Source organism: Manis pentadactyla, chromosome 12, assembly GCF_030020395.1.
Source record: "Manis pentadactyla isolate mManPen7 chromosome 12, mManPen7.hap1, whole genome shotgun sequence".
NCBI classification, from domain to species: domain Eukaryota; kingdom Metazoa; phylum Chordata; class Mammalia; order Pholidota; family Manidae; genus Manis; species Manis pentadactyla.
Genome location: NC_080030.1, coordinates 10,041,704 through 10,060,345, shown reverse-complemented (window position 1 = coordinate 10,060,345; position 18,642 = coordinate 10,041,704). Strand labels below are relative to the sequence as shown.

The following is an 18,642-nucleotide window of genomic DNA, read 5'->3' as shown; positions in this document are numbered from 1 at the left end:
CACGAATGCTCGGACTTTAGGTTTAATTTTGCTTGTATTTAGAAGCTTTATGTTGAGGAGTGCCATGGCCTACATGCAGGGGTAAGGGCCATCCTGCTTGTGCAAAGGCCCTGAGGCAGCAGCAAGACTGGAGGGGAGGACAGGGAGGAGTGGGAGAGCGGGGGTGGGGGGAAGCTGGCAGGGAACAAATGGAACCAGGCAGAGCTATGGAGCAGAGGAGGGAAAACTATATTCTGAGGCAGGAGGGAGAGGGAGTGGCTTATAAGGACTTACCTCTTAGCTCATACTCTGATGTGCTCTGTAATGAAAGTGAAGCTATTCAGCAGTTGGATACTCCCAACCCTTTTGGTTGGGGCTGGCTGGAGAAGGACCCAGGGCTGGTGGGCCTAGAGTGAGGAACACGGCTACCTTTAGGGGTCAGGATGGGCTTTCTGGAGGGTGGTAGGGGGGACACTTGAGATGGGTTTTGAGAGCTGAGAAGGTTTCCCAGGCAGAAAATGATTCATTTAACAACTTCCTAACACCCCCTCTGTGTTTAGTCTTGTATTAGCTCTGGGATGTAGGAAAACAATGAACAGACAAGTATAGCATGAAGCTTACAGTGCTCACAGTCTTGAGAACAAGAGTAGGGGATTGGGTGTGTCTGTGTCCCTTCTGCATCCCACAGGGAACTTGAGCCCTGAGTTTGGGAAGGGCGAACATACTTTCAGCTTGGTCTGTATGGGACCAGAAAGGACCCTGGAAACGGCTGCCTTCAGAGACTGAGATGCTCCTGGGTCAGGGGACATACACAGAGGCACACTTCAGGTGGGGTTCTCCGGGAGGGTCTCTCAGAGGAGGGGCCTGAAAGATGAGAATGCACCAACCACTGATGGATCTTGGGGGAGAGCTGTCTGGACAGGGGCAACAGCACGTGCAAAGACCTGGAGGTGGAACAACACAGAGGCTGGGGAGGTGAGGAGGGGGCTGAGGGCCTCGTAGGCCTCCAGGGAGGGTGATTTTTTTTTCTAAGTGTGATAGGGAGCTTGAGATCCACCCTGGTTTACAAAGATCACTAGGCTCCAAGAAGTCCTGCCCAAGCCACACTGGGTGGCAGTAGCTTTCTTTGATGAACGAAGAAAGCAAAAATGTCAGGCTGGGTTCTGCCCGGGTCATCAGACACCTCAGCCTCACCCTCCTTGGCGCTGGGTGGGTGGGGGGGGCGGTCAGTGGAGCGGGAGGAGGGCTTGGGTCACCGTCCGGCCGTTACGCAATAAGCAGGCTTGAGGCTTCCTCTGACTCATCTCTAGGGTGTAGGATGGGTTGGGTTACAGCCAGGGTGGGGTGAGGGAGTGAGTAGGGAGAGCATTGGCCTTTCACCTCTGCCCTGCAGGCACGGTCCCTTTCTGTGACCTGACAACCCTTGCTTCCTCCCAAATCTTTTCTCCTCTATCTTCCTGTGCCTGGAAACTGGCTCAGTGCAAGGCATGTGTAAGTGATCAGGGTAACCAGCACTTTTTTGAGTCCTTCCTATGAGCCAGGCACTTGGACAAGTGTTAATCTCATTTAAACCTTACAAAACCTGGTGTGGAGGAGGAAGCTGGGCTCTGCTGTCAAACCTGAGTTCCAGTCCTGGCTGTGGTGGTTAACTTCCTATGGGCAGCTGCTGTCCCTGCTTGCTGTCTCTATTTCCTCTCCATTTTACTAGAAGGAGCTAGAAGCCACATCTGTAGAATGCCCAGCCCTGCACTTGGCTCCCGGAATTCATTGTCTCAGTCAGTGCCAAATCTTGACTTCAGATTGACTTAAGCAAAAAAGAGAAGATAGAATTAGCTCAGATAGCTGAGCTTTCCTCAGTATGGGGTCACTTTCTTGGGCCATCTCTCTTCAAGTGGTGACTTCTGGCACTAGAGATGTGTGTTATCCTTCAAACCAGCCACCCAAAGAGGGTGCTTCTCTTTCCCATGGTTCAAGCAAAAATTCCAGAATTGCATCTCCTGGGCAAACTGGGTCACACGCCTGCCCTGAACCAATTGTGATGCCCTGAACCAATGGGCTCTGCTGACTGGCCAAGCTTTACAACTTGGGAAGGGGTGTTTGTGGGGAGAGGGAGTAGTGACACCCCCATCCATATACTATGGACTAAAAGTTGCAAAGAGTGTTCTCTGAAGAGCAGTTGGTTTATAGTCAAAAGGGGGAAAGATGCTTGTTAGGCAAAACAGTTAAAAGTCCACAATAGTACTCAAAACCATATGAACAAGAAGGATAAAATAGAGAAGTAGCAATGCCCAAGACACTCCAAATTAAAACCTATGTATGTCTGTGTATGTAACATGGGCATCTCATTAATCTGTTGTAAAATGTGAATTAAAGCACATTCAGAAAATGGTGTCCCCCTGTGATCTCCATCAGTGTCCTCTTCAGCCCTAGTAAGAAGCACGCTTGCGCAATTAGAGCCGTCTCACATTCCCTCAGCTGCTGCTCCTGGCTTCTGTTCCGTCCACACCCTGAAATCCGTGGAGCCTCCTGAATATAAACCTTTGATATTAGTGGTTAACGTCCCCTCTGCTTGGGAAGGGACTAGATGTCAGAACCCTTCTTGCTTCCCTGGGTCATCCCCCTGCCACTGGTGAGACTCTCCTACCCCTTTCCCTCCTGGTCTGGTCTGGTGGGATTTCTGGACCTTTCCTTTAGCACCCCATGGCAAACCTGGGCTCCTCCAGCAAGAGTGGACTGAAGAAACTTGTGGAGAGGAGGCTGAAGCTCTGTAGTTCCAGTTCTTTGGGCTTGAGGGTCCAGAGAATAGGAACTGGTCAAATGCGAATTGGGAAAAGGAGGTGTTAAGGATGATGCATGGGATATTTTTTTTGAGGGGGAGGTGATGTTCACAAGGTTCAGGCCTCGGCTCAAATGCCCCTCAATTCCCTGATGGCGGCAGCCACAGGCGCCTCCCTCCCAAACATTGCTTTCCTGCCAGCCAACCTCTGGGTTTATTTCCCACATCCCATGTATCTCCATCTGAAGTGTTCTTGGGTCGTTTGTTGGTGGGTTATGCCTGCCTCTTTCCGACTGTGCACTCCCATGAGGGCAGGGACCACGTCTGCTTGCTCACACCTTTTCTCCTGTGTACCCTGCAAATTTACATGCCCAGCAAATACCCGTTGCATGAATGAATGCATGAACGAACAACTCCCTGAGCTGGGTCAAAGTTGAACCGGTCTGAACCCAGACTCAGCCTCCGGGTCCTATCCATCCTTGCGGGGTGTGCTGGCTCCATCCTTGTAAACTGGAAGGGTTTGGGTCTGGCCGTCTCCCTCTTAGGGGCCTCAGTGCCCCAGCCCGTCCTCGGACTCTGCCCAACAGCCAGGCGGCCGCTGTCCAGCGGGCCAGGAGGCGGCCCACTGCGCCTGCGCTGAAATTCCTCTCGTTCTCCCCTACCACCTCCCACGCTGGCCTTAGAGCGCGTAGCCGCGGCACGCGCAAGCGCCGTCGCCCCCGCCGAGCGCGCCGCTCCTGTGCGCCTGCGCCGCGTTTCACGACCGCCGACGCGCCTGCGCTTTGTCTGCCGCCCGCGGGCCCGGCCGGCGCTTGCGCAGTGGCCCCGGCGAGTTGGGGGGGCGAGGAGGTGGAGGAGGAGGAGGAGGAGGAGGAGGAGGGGGAGGAGGGGGAGGCGGCGGCGGCGAGAAGATGGCGACTTCGAACAATCCGCGGAAATTCAGCGAGAAGATCGCGCTGCACAACCAGAAGCAGGCGGAGGAGACGGCCGCCTTCGAGGAGGTCATGAAGGACCTGAGCCTGACGCGGGCCGCACGGGTAAGGGGGCCGCCCACGCCGACCCCTCAGGGCCGGGGACGGAGGGAGGAGGCGCGCGTCCGGCGCGAGCACGGGCGGGGGGCGCGCGGCGGGGGCGGGGCGCGCCGGGCGGGGGCGGGGCTTGGCTCAGTCCGAAGGGACAGATGTCCCCACGCCCCGAGCGCCGTGGGCGGGACGGGTGTCCCTACATCACGGATACCTGAAGGGGGACAGGTGTCACTGCATCATCATTACCTGGAAGGGACAGGGGGTCTCTCCATCATTACTTACCTGAAGGGAACAGGTGTCCCTTCATCATTGTTACCTGGAGGGGACAGGGTCCCTCCATCATTACTTATCTGGAGAGTACAGGTGTCACAGCATCATAGCTGTCTTGAGGGGACAGGTGTCCCTACATCTTGCTACCTGCGGGGGACAGGTATTCTTGCATCATTGCTACTTGAGGGGGACAGATACCCCTATATTCCTACTACCTGTGGGGGACAAGATGACACTGAGGTGTGTGAACTGAGTGCTACTTCAAGCATCGTTTTGGCTGGGGAAGGAGGGCTGGCGCTCCCACATCACTGGTACCTGGTGCAGGACAAGGGCCTCTACATCATTGTTATCTGAAGGGACAGGTGTCTCTACATGGTTGTCACCTGTGCTCTCACTCCCTGAGTGTTGGAGGAAGAACAGGTCCCCCCACTTGCAGACCTGAGGTGGGACAGGTATCTCTTCCTTTTGGACACCTGAGGGAAAGGTCTGGTGGCATCCCCTGCTGGGACCTGAAGGGTTCAGGAGGAGACTGTACTCAGTCCTGGAGCTTGGAGTGGAGTCAGCTGCCCCTTCCACACGCTAGGTGATGTTCCTCCCACTGAGATGAGGGACAGTTGTCAACAGATGGCCCCTGGCCCTTCAGGACCAGTGTAGAAGGGCAATTCTTCCTCAGGTGGCTGGAAGCATCTGGTGTGCAGGGTAGGCCAAGTTACCTGCTAACCTTGCCTTGAAAACTGCTGTGAGCCTAGAGCAGGGACTTGGTTGGGACTGGGGTCAGAGGCCTGGCTCTTCTCCTGGGTTCTCTGGCCAAAGACCACAGAAAGGCACCAAACTCCTTGGGCCTCGGTGTCCTTTTCGTCAAGTGTGTCTAGCAAGCCCTTCCTGTGGGTCAAGGAGGTGAGCACACTTTGCACAGCTGGCAGTCAGTCTCCACTGCATCCCTGCAGAGTGGTGGGACTCCCGTCCTGCATGCTGGGGCCTCGGGGAGGGTTTGGGTGGGAGCTGTAGACAGCCACTTGCTGGTTTCTGGATTTGGCCTCTGATCTGCCTGTCCCAGGCCAACCTACCTCTCTGATGGAAGCCTCAGTCTCTGAATCCTTAGGTGGAATTTTCAGGTCGTGTTATTTTCTAATTAGTTGCTTGTTTATCCACGAGATTGTGACCTTACCAACTAGAGTGTTTATCTTTGTTTCTGTGGATTCTGTCCATATTGACTGGGGGCTCACTGTTGGCCAGGTAACTAACTGCTTGTCCCTGCTCCAGCTGCTCAAGTTTGAACTCAGGACATAGAGGAAGAGTTGACTGGTGAATGAATGAATGAATGAATGAATGAAAGAAAGTGCAACTTGAGAGTCTCCCTTAAGTCAGGGCTTCTGAGGGCAGGAGTGTCCACTTCATTTTGTCTCCAGCATGTAGTGTGCAGTAGGTGTGAAATGTATCTGCTGTGACAGGAAGAAGGGGGTCACGCTCAGTTTGTGGCTGTCTTCGTGACGAGAGCAGGGTCCAGTTTCTATACTGGGGTTGGAAGTGAATTGTTGCAAATATTTTTTTTAAATAACAGTGTTATTGAGATATAGTTCATGCCCCACATAGTTTACTTATTTTAAGTGTAAATATCCGTGAGTTTTAGTATATTGAGTTGTGCAACAATTGCCTCTATTCCAAAACATTCTCATCACCCCAAAAGGAGACCCCGTCCCCATGAGCTGTCACTCCCCATCCCCCTTCCCAGCTCCTGGCAACCGCTGATCTGCTTTCTGTCTCTATGGATTTGCCTGTTCTGGACATCACATATAAATGGAATCATTTTGTGGCCTTTTGTGTGTGGCTTCTTTTATTCAGTGTAGTATTTTTAAGGTTTATCTACATTGTAACATCTGTCAGGGCTTCATTCCTTTTCACAACTGAGTAATATTCCACTGTATGGATGGACCACATTTATTTATCCATTCGTCCTTGATGGATTTAGAAGATTTTTAAGAGATTCAGACAGCAATTTTCAGTTCAGGAAACCGTTTTCCATCTGCTTCCTCCTTGTCTGTTGCCTTCCTTTACAGTTGGGGAGGTGGGGTGGGAGTGGGCCATGGGCAGAGGTGAAAGTAATGCTGGATTTTAGAGACAGAATAGTGTTCTCCAATGGGGGCTATTCTGCCCCCTCTCCCCACCCGGGACATCTGGCAATGACTGGGAACAGTTTGCTTGGGGATGCTACTTAGGCATCTAGTGGATAGAGAACAGAGATACTGCTCAACACCCCACGATGCATGGGTGGCCCCCCGACAGAGAGTGATCGAGCCCCCAATGTCAGCAATGCTGGAGGCCGAGAAACCTTCAGTTTGGAGGAAATGTGGAGTGGGCAGGGGTGCAAACATTTTGTACTTGGGCAGGTAGAGTTCAAAGCTCTGCACCCACCGGTGTGGCTGTGTCATCTGAGGCGGGCTGATGGCTTTTCCTGTGTGGGACCAGGATGGGAAAGCTGCTTCCAGGCCTATTTGGCCGTTGCACGTGGCGAGTACCACATTGGTAACCTGACGCAGGCTCCTTTTCTGTCCTCCCTCCGCGGCTGCAGCCTTCCACACTGCCTGCCCCTGCAGACAGGTGGGCCACAGCCTGGTGGGCGCTGCTTCTCTCCCAGGAGTTCTGCGGGACAGCATGCCCACTCCTGGAGCAAGCAGGGCCATGTGGGTCCACTCACTGTCCTCCCTGCTGATGGGCATGCACCCAGGGCCTTCCCACATGAAAGACCAGTCAGCAGAAGGTCAGCCTGATGAGTAAATGCACACTATCACGTCACATGGGGGCAGGGACCCTAGGGGCCAGGTTGGTTTGGGGGATGGGGTGTGATGTCAGGGAGACCACTCTCTAATCTCCTGTACAAGGGTGCATACATGAGTGTTCCATTCTTGTCCTCAGACTTCGGGCAGCCCCATGTGCAGGGAGGACTGTGGCATTCTGCTGTGTGACTTTGGGCAGGTTTCTTAACCTCTCTGGTCCTCAGAATCCTGACCTGTGAAGTTGGGGTAGCACATCACAGGGGCTGTGTCAGGTGCTGGGGAGCCAGCAGTGTACCAGGCATGTGGGAGCCGGCATGGTTTTAGGGGGACAGGAGAGATGACTAAATGAATGGAGCAGATGTTCTCAGAAAAGAAGCAGTGGTAGGACTGGCTAGGCCGGGGGCAGGGAATGTTCCAGGGAAGAGTGCCCCAGGTGAGGCGCTGAGGTGGGGAGGGCTTGGTGAGACTGAGGACAGGTGGGAGGCCAGTGAGGCTGGTGTTTGGGGAGGGGCTGGAGCAACTCTGGGGGCCTGGATCTCACCCTGGGGGAGGGGCCCTTGAGGGTTTACTCATTTTTGTAGCAGCTTTATTGAGATTTCATTCCCAATACAGTTGACCCATGGACAAGGTGTTAGGGCCCCAACCCTCATGCAGAAAAAATCAACTAACTTTTGATTCCCCAAAACCTTAACTACCAACAGTCTGCTGTTGAGCAGAAGACGAACCAACAACATAAACAGTTAACATGTATTTTGCATGTTCTATGTATTATATACTGTGTTCTTAGAATAAAGTAAGGTAGAGAAAAGAAAATGTTTTTTCAAATTGTCACTAATCTGCAAACAATTTTCCAGTATATTTACTGAAAAAAAATCCAGGTGTGAGTGGACCTGTGCAGTTCACAACTGTGGTGTTCAAGGGTCACAAGTCCTTTCGATCCGCCCAGTTACAGGGCACCACGCAGTGGTTTTTAGTATATCTGCAGAGTTGTGTAACCATTGCCAGTCAACTTTAGAACATTTCCATCCCCCAGAAGGAGACCTGGTCCCCAGGAGCAGTCATCCCCCCTTCCCCAGCCCCTGGCAACCACTGATCTTTCTGTCTCTATGGATGTGCCTGTTCTGGACGTTTCACAGGCATGGACTCACAAACCGTGTGGCCTTTTGTTTCTGGTTGCTGTCACTCAGCCTGTTTGGGCCTCACCCATGTTGTACCATGTGTCAGTGCTTCATTCCTTTTTTTAAAAATTGTGATAAAATATAACATGAAATGTACCTCAACCATTTTTAAAATTTTTTTATTTTTAGGAGAGCAAGGCAGAGGCTTTTATTTAGAGAGAAAGTGAGAGGACAGAGCTCCTGGTTCAAGCCAGGAGGGGACAAGAGAGTCCCCTACCTTAACCATTTTTAAGTGTACAGTTCAGTGGCATTAAGTACATTCTTAAAATTGTGCATTGTGTCATTCCTTTTTAAGGCTGAATAATATTCTGTTATGTGGATCTAACACGATTCGTGTGTCCATGTATCTGTCGACGGACACTCGGGCTGTTTCCACCTTTTGGCAATTGTGAATAAGGCTGCCGTGGACATTCATGTCCAGGTGCCTGTGTGGGTGAAAGCCTTCCTCTCCCTTGGTGTGTGCTGAGGAGGGGAGTGGCTGGGTCATGTGGCCACTCTCCGTTTAAGGATTCTTTTTTGAGGATGTTTCACGTCTTACAAAGGTGGCTGTGAGCTGAATGGCCGAGCGGGTGAGAGGGGAAGCATATGGTGAGTGCCCAGGGTAGCATTCAGGTTGGGGAGTGTTAGGGTGGCTCGAGCAGTGAGCTGTGCGTGCCAGTGACCAGGATCGGAGGACTTTGGTGATACTTTGGCAGCAGAGCCACCTGGGTGTGTGGGTGGATCGCACGTCGGGGGCAGAGGGGAAGGGATGGGGCATGTTTCCCCCTTGCCAGGAACTCAGGACACAGGAGGCTTGTGTGTGACTGATCACTGAGCATCTCCGGGAACAGCACCCAGGCCAGGAAAAGGCCACACACAAAGCAGCCTGCGGGGGGCCCGGCCAGGGCTGCTGGCTCTGGCTCTGCTGAAGGAGGAGTTCTCTTAGCCCTTCCCTGGGATGGGGATGGCTCCGGGTAAGCTGGAGGAAAATGGGTCCCTGGGCAGCAGGCCCAGGGCAGCAGTGGCCTGGGTGAGCTGAGCGTCAGAGGCTGCCCCCAGTCCTGGCCCTGATCCTGCCTTTGGCACCGTTTTTCTCTGTGCCGGCTGCTTCAAGTGTCTGGTGCCATCTGCAGCCTCAACTCGCACGTACCCAGGGCTCCTCGAGCTGCTCTGTTTGAGAGGACAGGGGGAGCCATCTCCTGCCCCTAGAAAGCCCCAGTGTCTCTGCGCTGTCCAGGTGGTGAGCTGCATGGCCCCATAGCCGGTCAAGTTGGGGACCCCAGAAGATTTGCCGTGTCCAACCCCTGGAACCTGTGACTCTGACCTTATTTGGGGAAGAGATCTTTGCAGATGTAATTAGGCTGAGGATCTCGAGGTGAGGCCAGCCTGGGTTTAGGGTGGTGCTAAATCCAATGACTGAAGGGGGTGCACTGAGGGAAGAAGGCCGTGTGAGGACAGAGGCAGAGATCAGGGTGATGCAGCCATGAGCCAGGACGCCGGGGGCCCTCAGAAGCTGGGAGGCCAGGAAGGATCCTGTCTTAGAGCCTCCAGAGGGAAGGTAGCCCTGTCCACACCTTGATTTTGGATGTCAGGCCTCCAGAACTGAGAGAATTCTGTCTTGTTTTATGCTCCCCAGTTTGTGGTGATTTGCAATGGCAGCTCCAGGACACTCCCCTGGGCTGAGACAGCTGCAGTCTGGGTACCTTATTGAAACCACCTAGGGATGGTGGGCCTGGGGGCTGTCCACAGGTGCTTGCGCAGGTCGTGTGACGTTTCCCATGAAGACCTAGAGTGGAACTGGGCGCCCTCACTCCATATTGGGCATGAACAAGGAATTACAAATGCAGACTAGAACCTTCCATTGCTCGCCAGAGCCTGCTTGACTCCTCTTGGGCCTTGGTTTCTCTGGATGTGACTAAGTTTCTCCAGCTAAGCCCATGTTTCTGTGCAGCTCAATTCTGGGACTACATATTTCCTCCTGTTTACTGTCCCTGTCACAGGCGGTAGGCATGGAGTGCCATCATGTGTACCTTTGCACATGGTCCATGGCTCTTCTTCTCACACAGTCACTGGACCAGGCTGGGTTGCTGTGGTCTCTGCAGTCTGCATGGGGCAGACGAGCTTCTCGGTTAATTCAATGGGCTGTCGTTAGGAAGGGCTTTTCCTGGGAGCCCCAGCCCTGTTCTGAGCTTTTCCATGCATGCATCCCACAGGTGACTGCTGAGCATACCATGCCAGCTGGGGTCCTGTGCAGAAAACTCCTCCTAGAGCTCATGCCCAGCCCTGGACACCCCTGGTTCCACACCTGCTGCAGGCCCAGGAAGCCTTCCGGGATTCCCCAGTTCAGGCGACTCACCTCTGCATACCCTGACTGCCTGCTGCTGCCACCTAGTAAATCAACATGCATGGCAGTCCACCCCCAGGTGCATGCCTGCTGGGTGAAATCGAGCTTGTGCAAAGTTGCTGGGTGAGGAGAAGGTATCACTGTGTGAGGGACAGGCATGGAAGCCCAGGGCTTAGTCCTGAGGCCACCTTCTCACTTCCTTGACTGTGACGCACAGTTAGATATTTGGGTGGTTTGGCATCCCAGCACCCACCAACAAGAATTAAGATGAAAACAGTTTTCTCCAAGGAGGCAAACCCTCCCTGTGTCCCTGTGTGTGGGGCAAATCGATATAATCAGTTCTGTTCTGTTAAGAATACACAATGCCGGGGACCCACTGAATTGATTTCTTAACCCATGATCAGCAAGCTATGTATGTTTTTGTAAATAAAGTTTTATTAGAACACAGCCATGCCCACTCACTTATACTTTGTTTGTAGCAGAGTTGAGTCATTGTCACGGAGACCATATGGCTCACAGAGGCAGAGATGCACACCATCTGGCCCTGTGCAGGAGTCCGCAGGCCTGGGTCGATGGGCTCGCCCAGAGTCTGAGGCCCAGGGGCGCGGGGCCAGGTGACTGTTGGCCACGCAGTGGGCCTTCTGTTCTGGGTGGGGGTTAATTAGGTCGCTGTGGGTCAGAGTTGGGCTATCACCTGGGCATCACGCAAAGCTACATGTTGGCCCTTCTCTGCTGCTGTCTGTGCTGGGGGCTTTCTGTTTTAAGCTTGGGGGGCCTGGGACTTCCTTCCATTCTGCTCTGTGAGACAAGGCAATGGTGCCTCAGGGTTTGGGATTCAGAGTCCTTGGTGCCATGGATTTCTTTTTAAATGGGCCCCTCTGGAAGATGCCATGTGGATGTCACGGGTGGGGCCTGGCCTGGGTGCAGTGCTGGGAGCATCCAAAAACAGGTGGTTCAGGGTGCGTGCTCCTGCCCATTCGGCTTCCAGGGACTTTTGGCAACATCTGGGGACAGTTTGGGTTGTCATGACCTGGGGAGGGTGTGCTGTTGGCATCTTGTGGGTGGGGGTAAGGGATGCTGCTCAGCACCCTGCAGTACCAGGATGGCTGAGAATGAGCCAGTCCCAGATGCTGAGGCAAGAAGCCCTGCACTGGTGCCCCTCAGTGTGCCGGGATCATGCAGGTGCAGAGGGGGTGGGTGGAAGTCCCTGATGCCATGACATGAAAACATCGAGGCTGGTGACAGGTGACTACACTATCAGGCAGCCGATGGCATCCTCCCTAGTTTACAGAGTGGGAGACCGAGGCTCTGAGAACGTCACAGAGCACTGGAGGTGGCAGAGCTGGGCTCTGACCCAGGCAGGGCTGACCCTGTCGTGGGTATGTTTGCTCCTGCCTCACACTGCTCTGGAATCTTGCCAGCTGGTCGGGGTGGGGCAGAGCCTCCCAGGCTGCTGGAGCCCTGTGTGTGGAGGAAGCAGCTTGAAGTGGATAGGCTGTGTTGGCAGTGTAGCTGGGAGGGAGGTGGAGGGCTCTGGGTTGGATCCTGCTTGATGGCGACGGGGAGCCATGGAAGGTTCCAGCAGGATGGCGATGTGAGTAACACAAAGGTGTGGGGAGACTCGCCGGAGCCCATGTGCACATGCATGGTGGGTTGTTGTCAGTAACCTACGAGAAAGCCTGCTGTTTCTCCTGTTGCACAGATAAGGTCACAGGGTCCGCTGTGGGAAGAGGTGTTTGGTTTGAACTTGTGTATGTATCCGGGGCCCACGTTTTCCTTAAGGCAGCCTTAGAGGACCCTGCTGCATGCTGAGCTTCAGTTCATGCCCATCTGTTGAGGACGGTGGAGGTTGTTCATCCTTGGTGTTTTGTAAACCATATGTTCAAGGCGTGTGTCCCTGAGCATGCACACGCCTAGGTGTGGTGACACCTGTGTTTCTTCATGTCCTGCGTCAGGGAGTGGGGGTGTAGCAGCTTGGGGTGGGCCATCATGAGGACAGAGGGAGGGCTGATCGGGGCATTTAGGAAGTAATGACGATAGAGTTTATGGGGAGGTGAGGAGGGCGAGGTGTGGGCCACCTGGCTGCAGTGGGGGAGCAGAGAGAAAGGGGAGGGTCCCACCTCACCTTGGAGCTCAGGGAAGGAACAGCTTCCTGTCTCTGATTGGGGTGTCTCTGACACCTTCTCCCTCCTGCCACCACATGCTGCCTGGCCCCAGGGCAGAGGTGGGTGCCCTCTCCGGATGGGGGTCCAGGTGCATAAACAAGGAAGCCACTGCATGCCTTGCTGGCCAAGGACGCAAAGACAGTCAATATTTACTATTTGCCAAATGGAAACCGGGCCGCTTCCTCAGGGTTCTCAGATGGGTACAAAAGGGAGGAAAAGCACATAGCACCTGGGGCCATGCTGCTGAGCTTCTCCTGCTTCCTCCTGGGTGAGTTTAGACCCAGGTCTCTGCACCCTCTCTGAGAAGCAGGGATCACAGTAGTCTCCATCTTGTTGGATTGGTGTGAGGTGTGGACAGGTTAATGCATATGGTGTGTCAAGAACGAGGCCTGGCACATAGGTGCCTAGTGCATTCTCACTGCTGCTAGGATTCTGGAGGAGTGTACACAGCAGTGCTCAGGGGGCGCTGGGTTGGGCATACAGCGTGCATTCAGCAGACACTCATCAGGCACACAGTGTGTACTCAGCAGGCACATACAGCATGCACTCAGCAGGCACTCCCCAGGCACAGTGTGTTCAGCAGGTGCTCAGCAGGCACACCGTTTACTCAGCAGATACTCGGCAGGCACATATATATATTCAGCAGGTACATAACAGGCACTTGGTGGGCACCCAGGGCATACTCAGGAGACACTCAGCAGGTACATAGTGGGCATTCAGCAGGTGCTAAGCAGACATTGGACTGTGGTCTCCCAGAGGGCAGGCCTGTCTCCAGTTCGCTGTGGAATTGCCTACGTGCAGGTACCCTTTAAAAGAGCCACTTTTCTACCCAGTCCTCCCATAATAGCAGAGGTGTGGGGTTGAGGTCCTCCTCTCAATCTGGGAACCTGAGGTGCCACAGAGCTGGGCAGGTGGTATGGCAGCCATCGCAGAGCTTCATCTTTGCTGAACAACTTCAGGGAGAAACTTTGAGTTAGCCCTGATCACACACAGTGTGTTACGGAATGACTGGCAGACCTGTGTGGGCTTGAGGGTGTCTCAGGAGAGAATGGGAGGGGCATGGGGCTCTCCCTGCGGTGGCTAGGATTCCACCTACTGGAAAGTCCATTTCTCCTGTCAGTATTTATTGAGCCCCTTTGTGCCAGGCCCTGAGGATGCCTTGCAGAGCAAGTCAGGTGGAGATCCTGCCCCCACAGAAGACCACCACGGTAGCCAGCGGGCTTCTGGCCCTGAGGTCCCAGCTCTGCGAGAGTGAACCAGAGTGGGGGTGGGAGCCCTTCCGGGCAGTTTGAGCTGAGCCCTGGGAATGGGCAGGCCCCCCGGGAGAGCCTGACCTGGCTGGGCTCAGTGAGTGGTGGAGGGGTCAAGCTCTGGTTCTGGGATTCTCTGGGAAGGTTTCGAGCAGGACTGCGAATTGGGGTGTAGGTTTAGCAAGGATCCCTCCAGCTGCCTATGGGGACAGTGAAGGGGGAGCTGCAGGGACCCGAGATGGGGCTGGGCGGGTGACTCCTGGCAGACGGTGGGCGCTGGGGAGTGAGTTCCAGAGGAGACTTGCTGACTTGGCATGAAATTTTTAACCAAGAATCAGAATCTGATTCCCCAGGGGTGTGTTGGGGAGGTTAAAGAGCTTTGACTGTGTGCTCTAGTGGCCTTCATGCCAAGGAAAGGCATTTCTGCAGCAGTGAGGGGTCTCCGAGTCCTAGTTTCACATGTGAAATCCCTCCTCTGTGGGCCCATCCTGACACCCCAGTGGTTACAGGGGTCTCACCCGAACAAAGCTGGGCCGTGGGGTCCCATCCAAAGGGGTGCGTCTCTGTGGGCCAGGGCAGACCTTCCGTGTGGGCTGTCGCATGTATGTGTGCCCATGCCGGTTCTGCCTTTGAGCCCCGTGGTCTCTCCCTGGCTGCCCAGCGCCTGGGTCTCCCTCTTCAGGGGAGAAATCCCTTGAGAACTTTTGAAGGTTGTCCTTCCCTTGGGGTTGCAGGGAAGCCCTCTGCCAAATATATATATATATTTTTAATGAAAACAACAAAAGAAACCATGTATGTTTCAAAATTTTGATGAAAATCGCAAACTGAAAACCCAGAGCGCTTCCTCTGTGAGTCCGACACAACTCACCTGGGTGCAGAGTGGGGGTTGCTGCATGCCAGCTGGTCATTCTGGAAATCTCAGGGAGGAAGCGCTGGCCCAGCCAGGCGGAGTGCCTGGGGCTGGCTCTGCAGGACTGGTCAGCCTTTGGGCTGGGTACATGGAGAGCACATCCCACAAAGATTTGAGAGCTGTCCGAGCTTCCGCCCTTCCAGAGCCTTGCAGGGGCTGCCGTGTCCACACCTGGCCCCGCTGAAAAGCCTTCCTCACTTTGAGATCAATTTCAGTTTTATCAAGTAGCTAAAGATGCTAATTCCTGTATCCCTGTTTTGTGGGTCCCTTGGCACCTGTGAGCACCTTGCTGTCTTGATCCCTTCTGTCCTCCCAGGCAGGCGGGGTTTGATAGCTGTAATTAGAGTGGGAGCAGCTCATTAAATCATCAGAGAATCAATGCACAGCCCTTGGGGGGGGCGTGACTTGTGGGCCAGCAGCCTCTGTCTGCCTGCAGGTGGCATGGAGACGCCAACTCCTTCACTGCTGACTTGGCAAAAGCAGAGGGAGAAGCACTGAGGGTGTGTAGCAGAGGCCTGTGGGGGGCCACTTGTGCCTAACAGCCTGCCCTATGGCCCGCACCTCCCAGCGTCTGGCCACGTGCCTAGTCTCTGCAGTGTAACCCCTGCCTCTGCCGGCTTCCTCCAAAGGAGTCCTCCCCTCTGCCTGAGTTTCCCACCTGTAGAGTTGTACAGATAGGTGACATGCCTGACCCAGGGTGCTTAGCCTTGTGCCTGGATGGCATCAGGGTGTCCCACAGGGCCGCTGTGAGGGGAAGGTTGTACCCTTTGCATCCACCTGTGGTGGCTTGGTGTGGGACTGATTTCACGACAAAGCTTATAAAGCGCTGGCTCAGTTTCGTGGGGTGGTGGGTGTGGAGGGTTCATTTCTTCTCACGTTTTCTTTTGCGATGGTTTTAGATTTAGTGAAAAGTTGCAAAAACAGTTCAGACAGGTCCGGTAGTCTCTGGCTGTGAATGTCTCCCGTGACCAGGGCGGGCTGGCCAAAGCAGGGCAGCCGTGCGGTCGTGGTTTCATTAACTAGACTCCAGCCTGTGTTTGGATTTCCCCTGTGTCCCCCAGTGACCTTCAGCAGGCCCAGGATCCAGTCCAGGCTCCCACATCGCATTTAGTCTTGAGTCTTGGTCTCCCCCAGTCCGTGACCGCTGCTCAGGGTTTCCTCGTGGCCCGTGACCTTTAATCTCTTGAAGAGAAAGGCTCAGTCTCTTTGTAAAATGTCACTCAGTGTGGCTTGTCTTGCAATCGGGCGGAGGTGGTGTGCTTTGGGCAGGAATCCTACAGAAGTGGAGCGCTAATTTTCTTTTTATAATTTTTCTTTTCAAAAATTGTGATAAAATACCATTTTTAAGTGTACAGATCAGGGAGATTAAGCACATTCATGTGGTACCATCCCTACTGTCCATCTCCAGAACTTCGTCGCCTTCCCAAACTGAAACTCTGTCCCCATTAAACACTAACTCCCCACCCCCTCCACCCCACCCCCCGCAGCCCCTGGCACCCGTATTTCTTATTTGTATTTGACTGCTCTAGGGACCTCCTGTGAGTGACATTGAACACCTTTGTGTCTAGCTTATTTCACTGAGCATGATGTGCTCAAGGTTCATCCATGTGGCAGCAGGCATCAGAATCTTCTTCCTTTTTAAGCCTGAATAATAGTCCATTGTATGTATATCACATTTTGTTTTTCCATTTATGGACACTTCAGTGGACACTTGAATTTCTTGCATCTTTTAGCTGTTGGGATAATGCTACTGCAGACTTGGGTGTACACATATGTGCTCGAATCTCTGCTCCCATTTTTTGGGGGTATATGGTAATTCTTCATTTAGTATTTTTTGAGGAACGGCCATGCTGTTTTCCCCGGTGGCTGCACCATTTTATAATCCAACCAACAGTGCCCAAGGGTTCTAGTTTCTACACATCCTCGCCAACACTGGGTTGTGTTTTTATTTTATTTTATAGCAGCCCAGTGCGTGTGAAGTGGTGTGTCATTGTGATTTTGATTTGCATTTTCCTAGTGGTCAGTGATGTTGAGCATCTTTTTATGTGCCTGTTGACCATTTGAATCTCTTCTTTGAGGAAATGTCTATTCAGATCCTTTGCCCATTTTTGAATTGGGTTGTGTTTTGTTGTTGAGTTTTAGGCATTCTGTACATATTCTGGATATTAGTCATTTATCAGATGTATGATTTGCAAATGTTTTCTCACGTTCCATGGGAATGAGGCCCTTTTCATTCTGTTGGTTGTGTCCTTTGATACACAAATGTTTTCAATTTTGATAAAGTCTAACATATATTTTTTCTTTTGTTGACTATACTTTTGGTGTCATAGCCAAGAAGTCATTGCCAAATCCAGTATGAAGCTTTTCCTCTGTTTTTTCCTGAGTTTCATAGTTTTAGCCTTTCTGGTTTTTGTTTCATCGTTACAGTTTATAGTTGTAGCTTTAGGTCCTCATTCATGTTGAGTTAGTTTTCATATATGGACTAAAGTATTGCTCCAACTTCATTTGTTGGCACACGGATGTCCTGTTTTCCCAGCACCATTTGTTCAGAAGACTGTCCTTTCCCCGTTGAATGGTCTCGGCCCCCTTGTCAAAAATCATTTGACCATCTATGCAAGAGTTCATTTCTGGGCTCTTTATTCTGTCCCATTGGCCTGTCTGTCTGTCTGTAGGCCAGTAACACATCATGTTTCTCAGTGTGAGTTTGCTGTCGGGTCAGGAACCGGGACGTGTGAGTTCTCTGACTTTGCTCTTCCAAGGATTGTGTTGGCTCCTCAGGGTCCCTTAAGATTCCACATAAATTTTACTGTGGATTTTTCTATTTCTGCAAGAAACATTGTTGGGATTTTGATAGGGATTGCTCTGATTCCGTAGGTTGCTCTGGGTAGCGTTGCCATATTAACAATGTGAAGTCTTACTTGCTTTTTCCTAGCCAGGTGAGCCTGGGCAATCACGTATGCAGCCCCTGTGGGTTTCCCCATTGCTGTTCCTTAGATGCGCTGTGGAGGCGGCCTTCCGTGTCAGTGCGTGAACAGCCCTTTGCACCCTACCTGCACACACTTGGTGCTCTGTGGAGGGAGTTGTGTTTGCAGATCGCCCTCAGGAGCTGACTTAGAGAAGAGGCTACAGGAGGGTGGGACCAAGCCAGGAGGGCTGCCTGGAGAGCTCTGTAGTTGGACAGGAAGGGAAGGGTCTTTGGGAAGAGGAGGAACAGCAGGTTGGGAGGCCTCGAGGGGGATTGGGACATGACTGTGGTACAAGCTGACTCTGGGTTGGGGGGCACGTGGCAAGTAAGGTGGGAGGGCAGGTGGCAGCCAGATCCAGAAGGGCCCTGCAGAAGCCAGGCTGGGGATCTTGGACACGGCCTTGAAGCTGGCTGTAGGACAGGGGCAGGGAGACCCAGGCTTAGCCTTGAGTTTAAGGAGAAGCTTGAGAAAAGATTGGTTGGGGGAATGTGGGAATGAGGAGACCATGGGAGGCATGGGGCCTGGGGGCTCAGGAGCTGCGGTGGAAAGGTGGTTGTCAGGCCGGCCACAGCTGGGAGGCCTGAGGGAAGAACAGGGCCACTCCTAGGTTTCTGGCTGCTGGGGCTGGAGGATTGGGTGGGGGTTGGAGAGGAGGATTCAGGAGGATTCTGGATGCCATGAGCTTGGTGAGGGGCTGCCGGCATGGGGGAGACCCACAGCCTTCTGTGAGCATCACAGCAAGCGTTCTGGGGGCAGAGCCAGGTGGCACGTGGGAGTTGCTGGCTGACTTGGCATTCAAGGCCTCCCTGGAAGGGGTGGCACATGAGAAGTGCAGAGGCTTGAGTCCTTGGAGAGCTGGTTTGGGGGAAGTGGGAGGGAACCATGGAGCAGAAGCCAGGGGAGGAACGGGGTGATCCGAGGGAGGGGGTCCACTCCACAGGTAGCCATGGGCGCTAGGCTGGAGAAGCATACCCAGTTGACCAACATCTGACTAGTGCCTGCTTGGAGTCTACTTGATACCTGGTG

At 53.3% G+C, this 18,642-nt stretch overlaps 1 protein-coding gene across 9 annotated transcripts in view; it reads left to right on the top strand.

The window, feature by feature from the left end:
* The first annotated feature begins 3,639 nt into the window (after positions 1-3,639).
* The window catches only part of CRTC1 (CREB regulated transcription coactivator 1), a 61,675-nt gene continuing 46,672 nt past the window's right edge, over positions 3,640-18,642 (top strand). For 5 of the 9 annotated variants that reach the window (XM_057489942.1, XM_057489946.1, XM_057489944.1 and 2 more), the window contains exon 1: positions 11,863-11,919. In XM_057489942.1, coding sequence (XP_057345925.1) covers positions 11,878-11,919 — 42 coding nt within the window. In that variant the 5' untranslated portion in view covers positions 11,863-11,877. Of the gene's footprint in view, positions 3,793-11,862; positions 11,920-18,642 lie in introns of those variants that run through there. The other 4 variants (XM_036893032.2, XM_036893024.2, XM_036893058.2 and 1 more) reach the window with 1 other exon arrangement.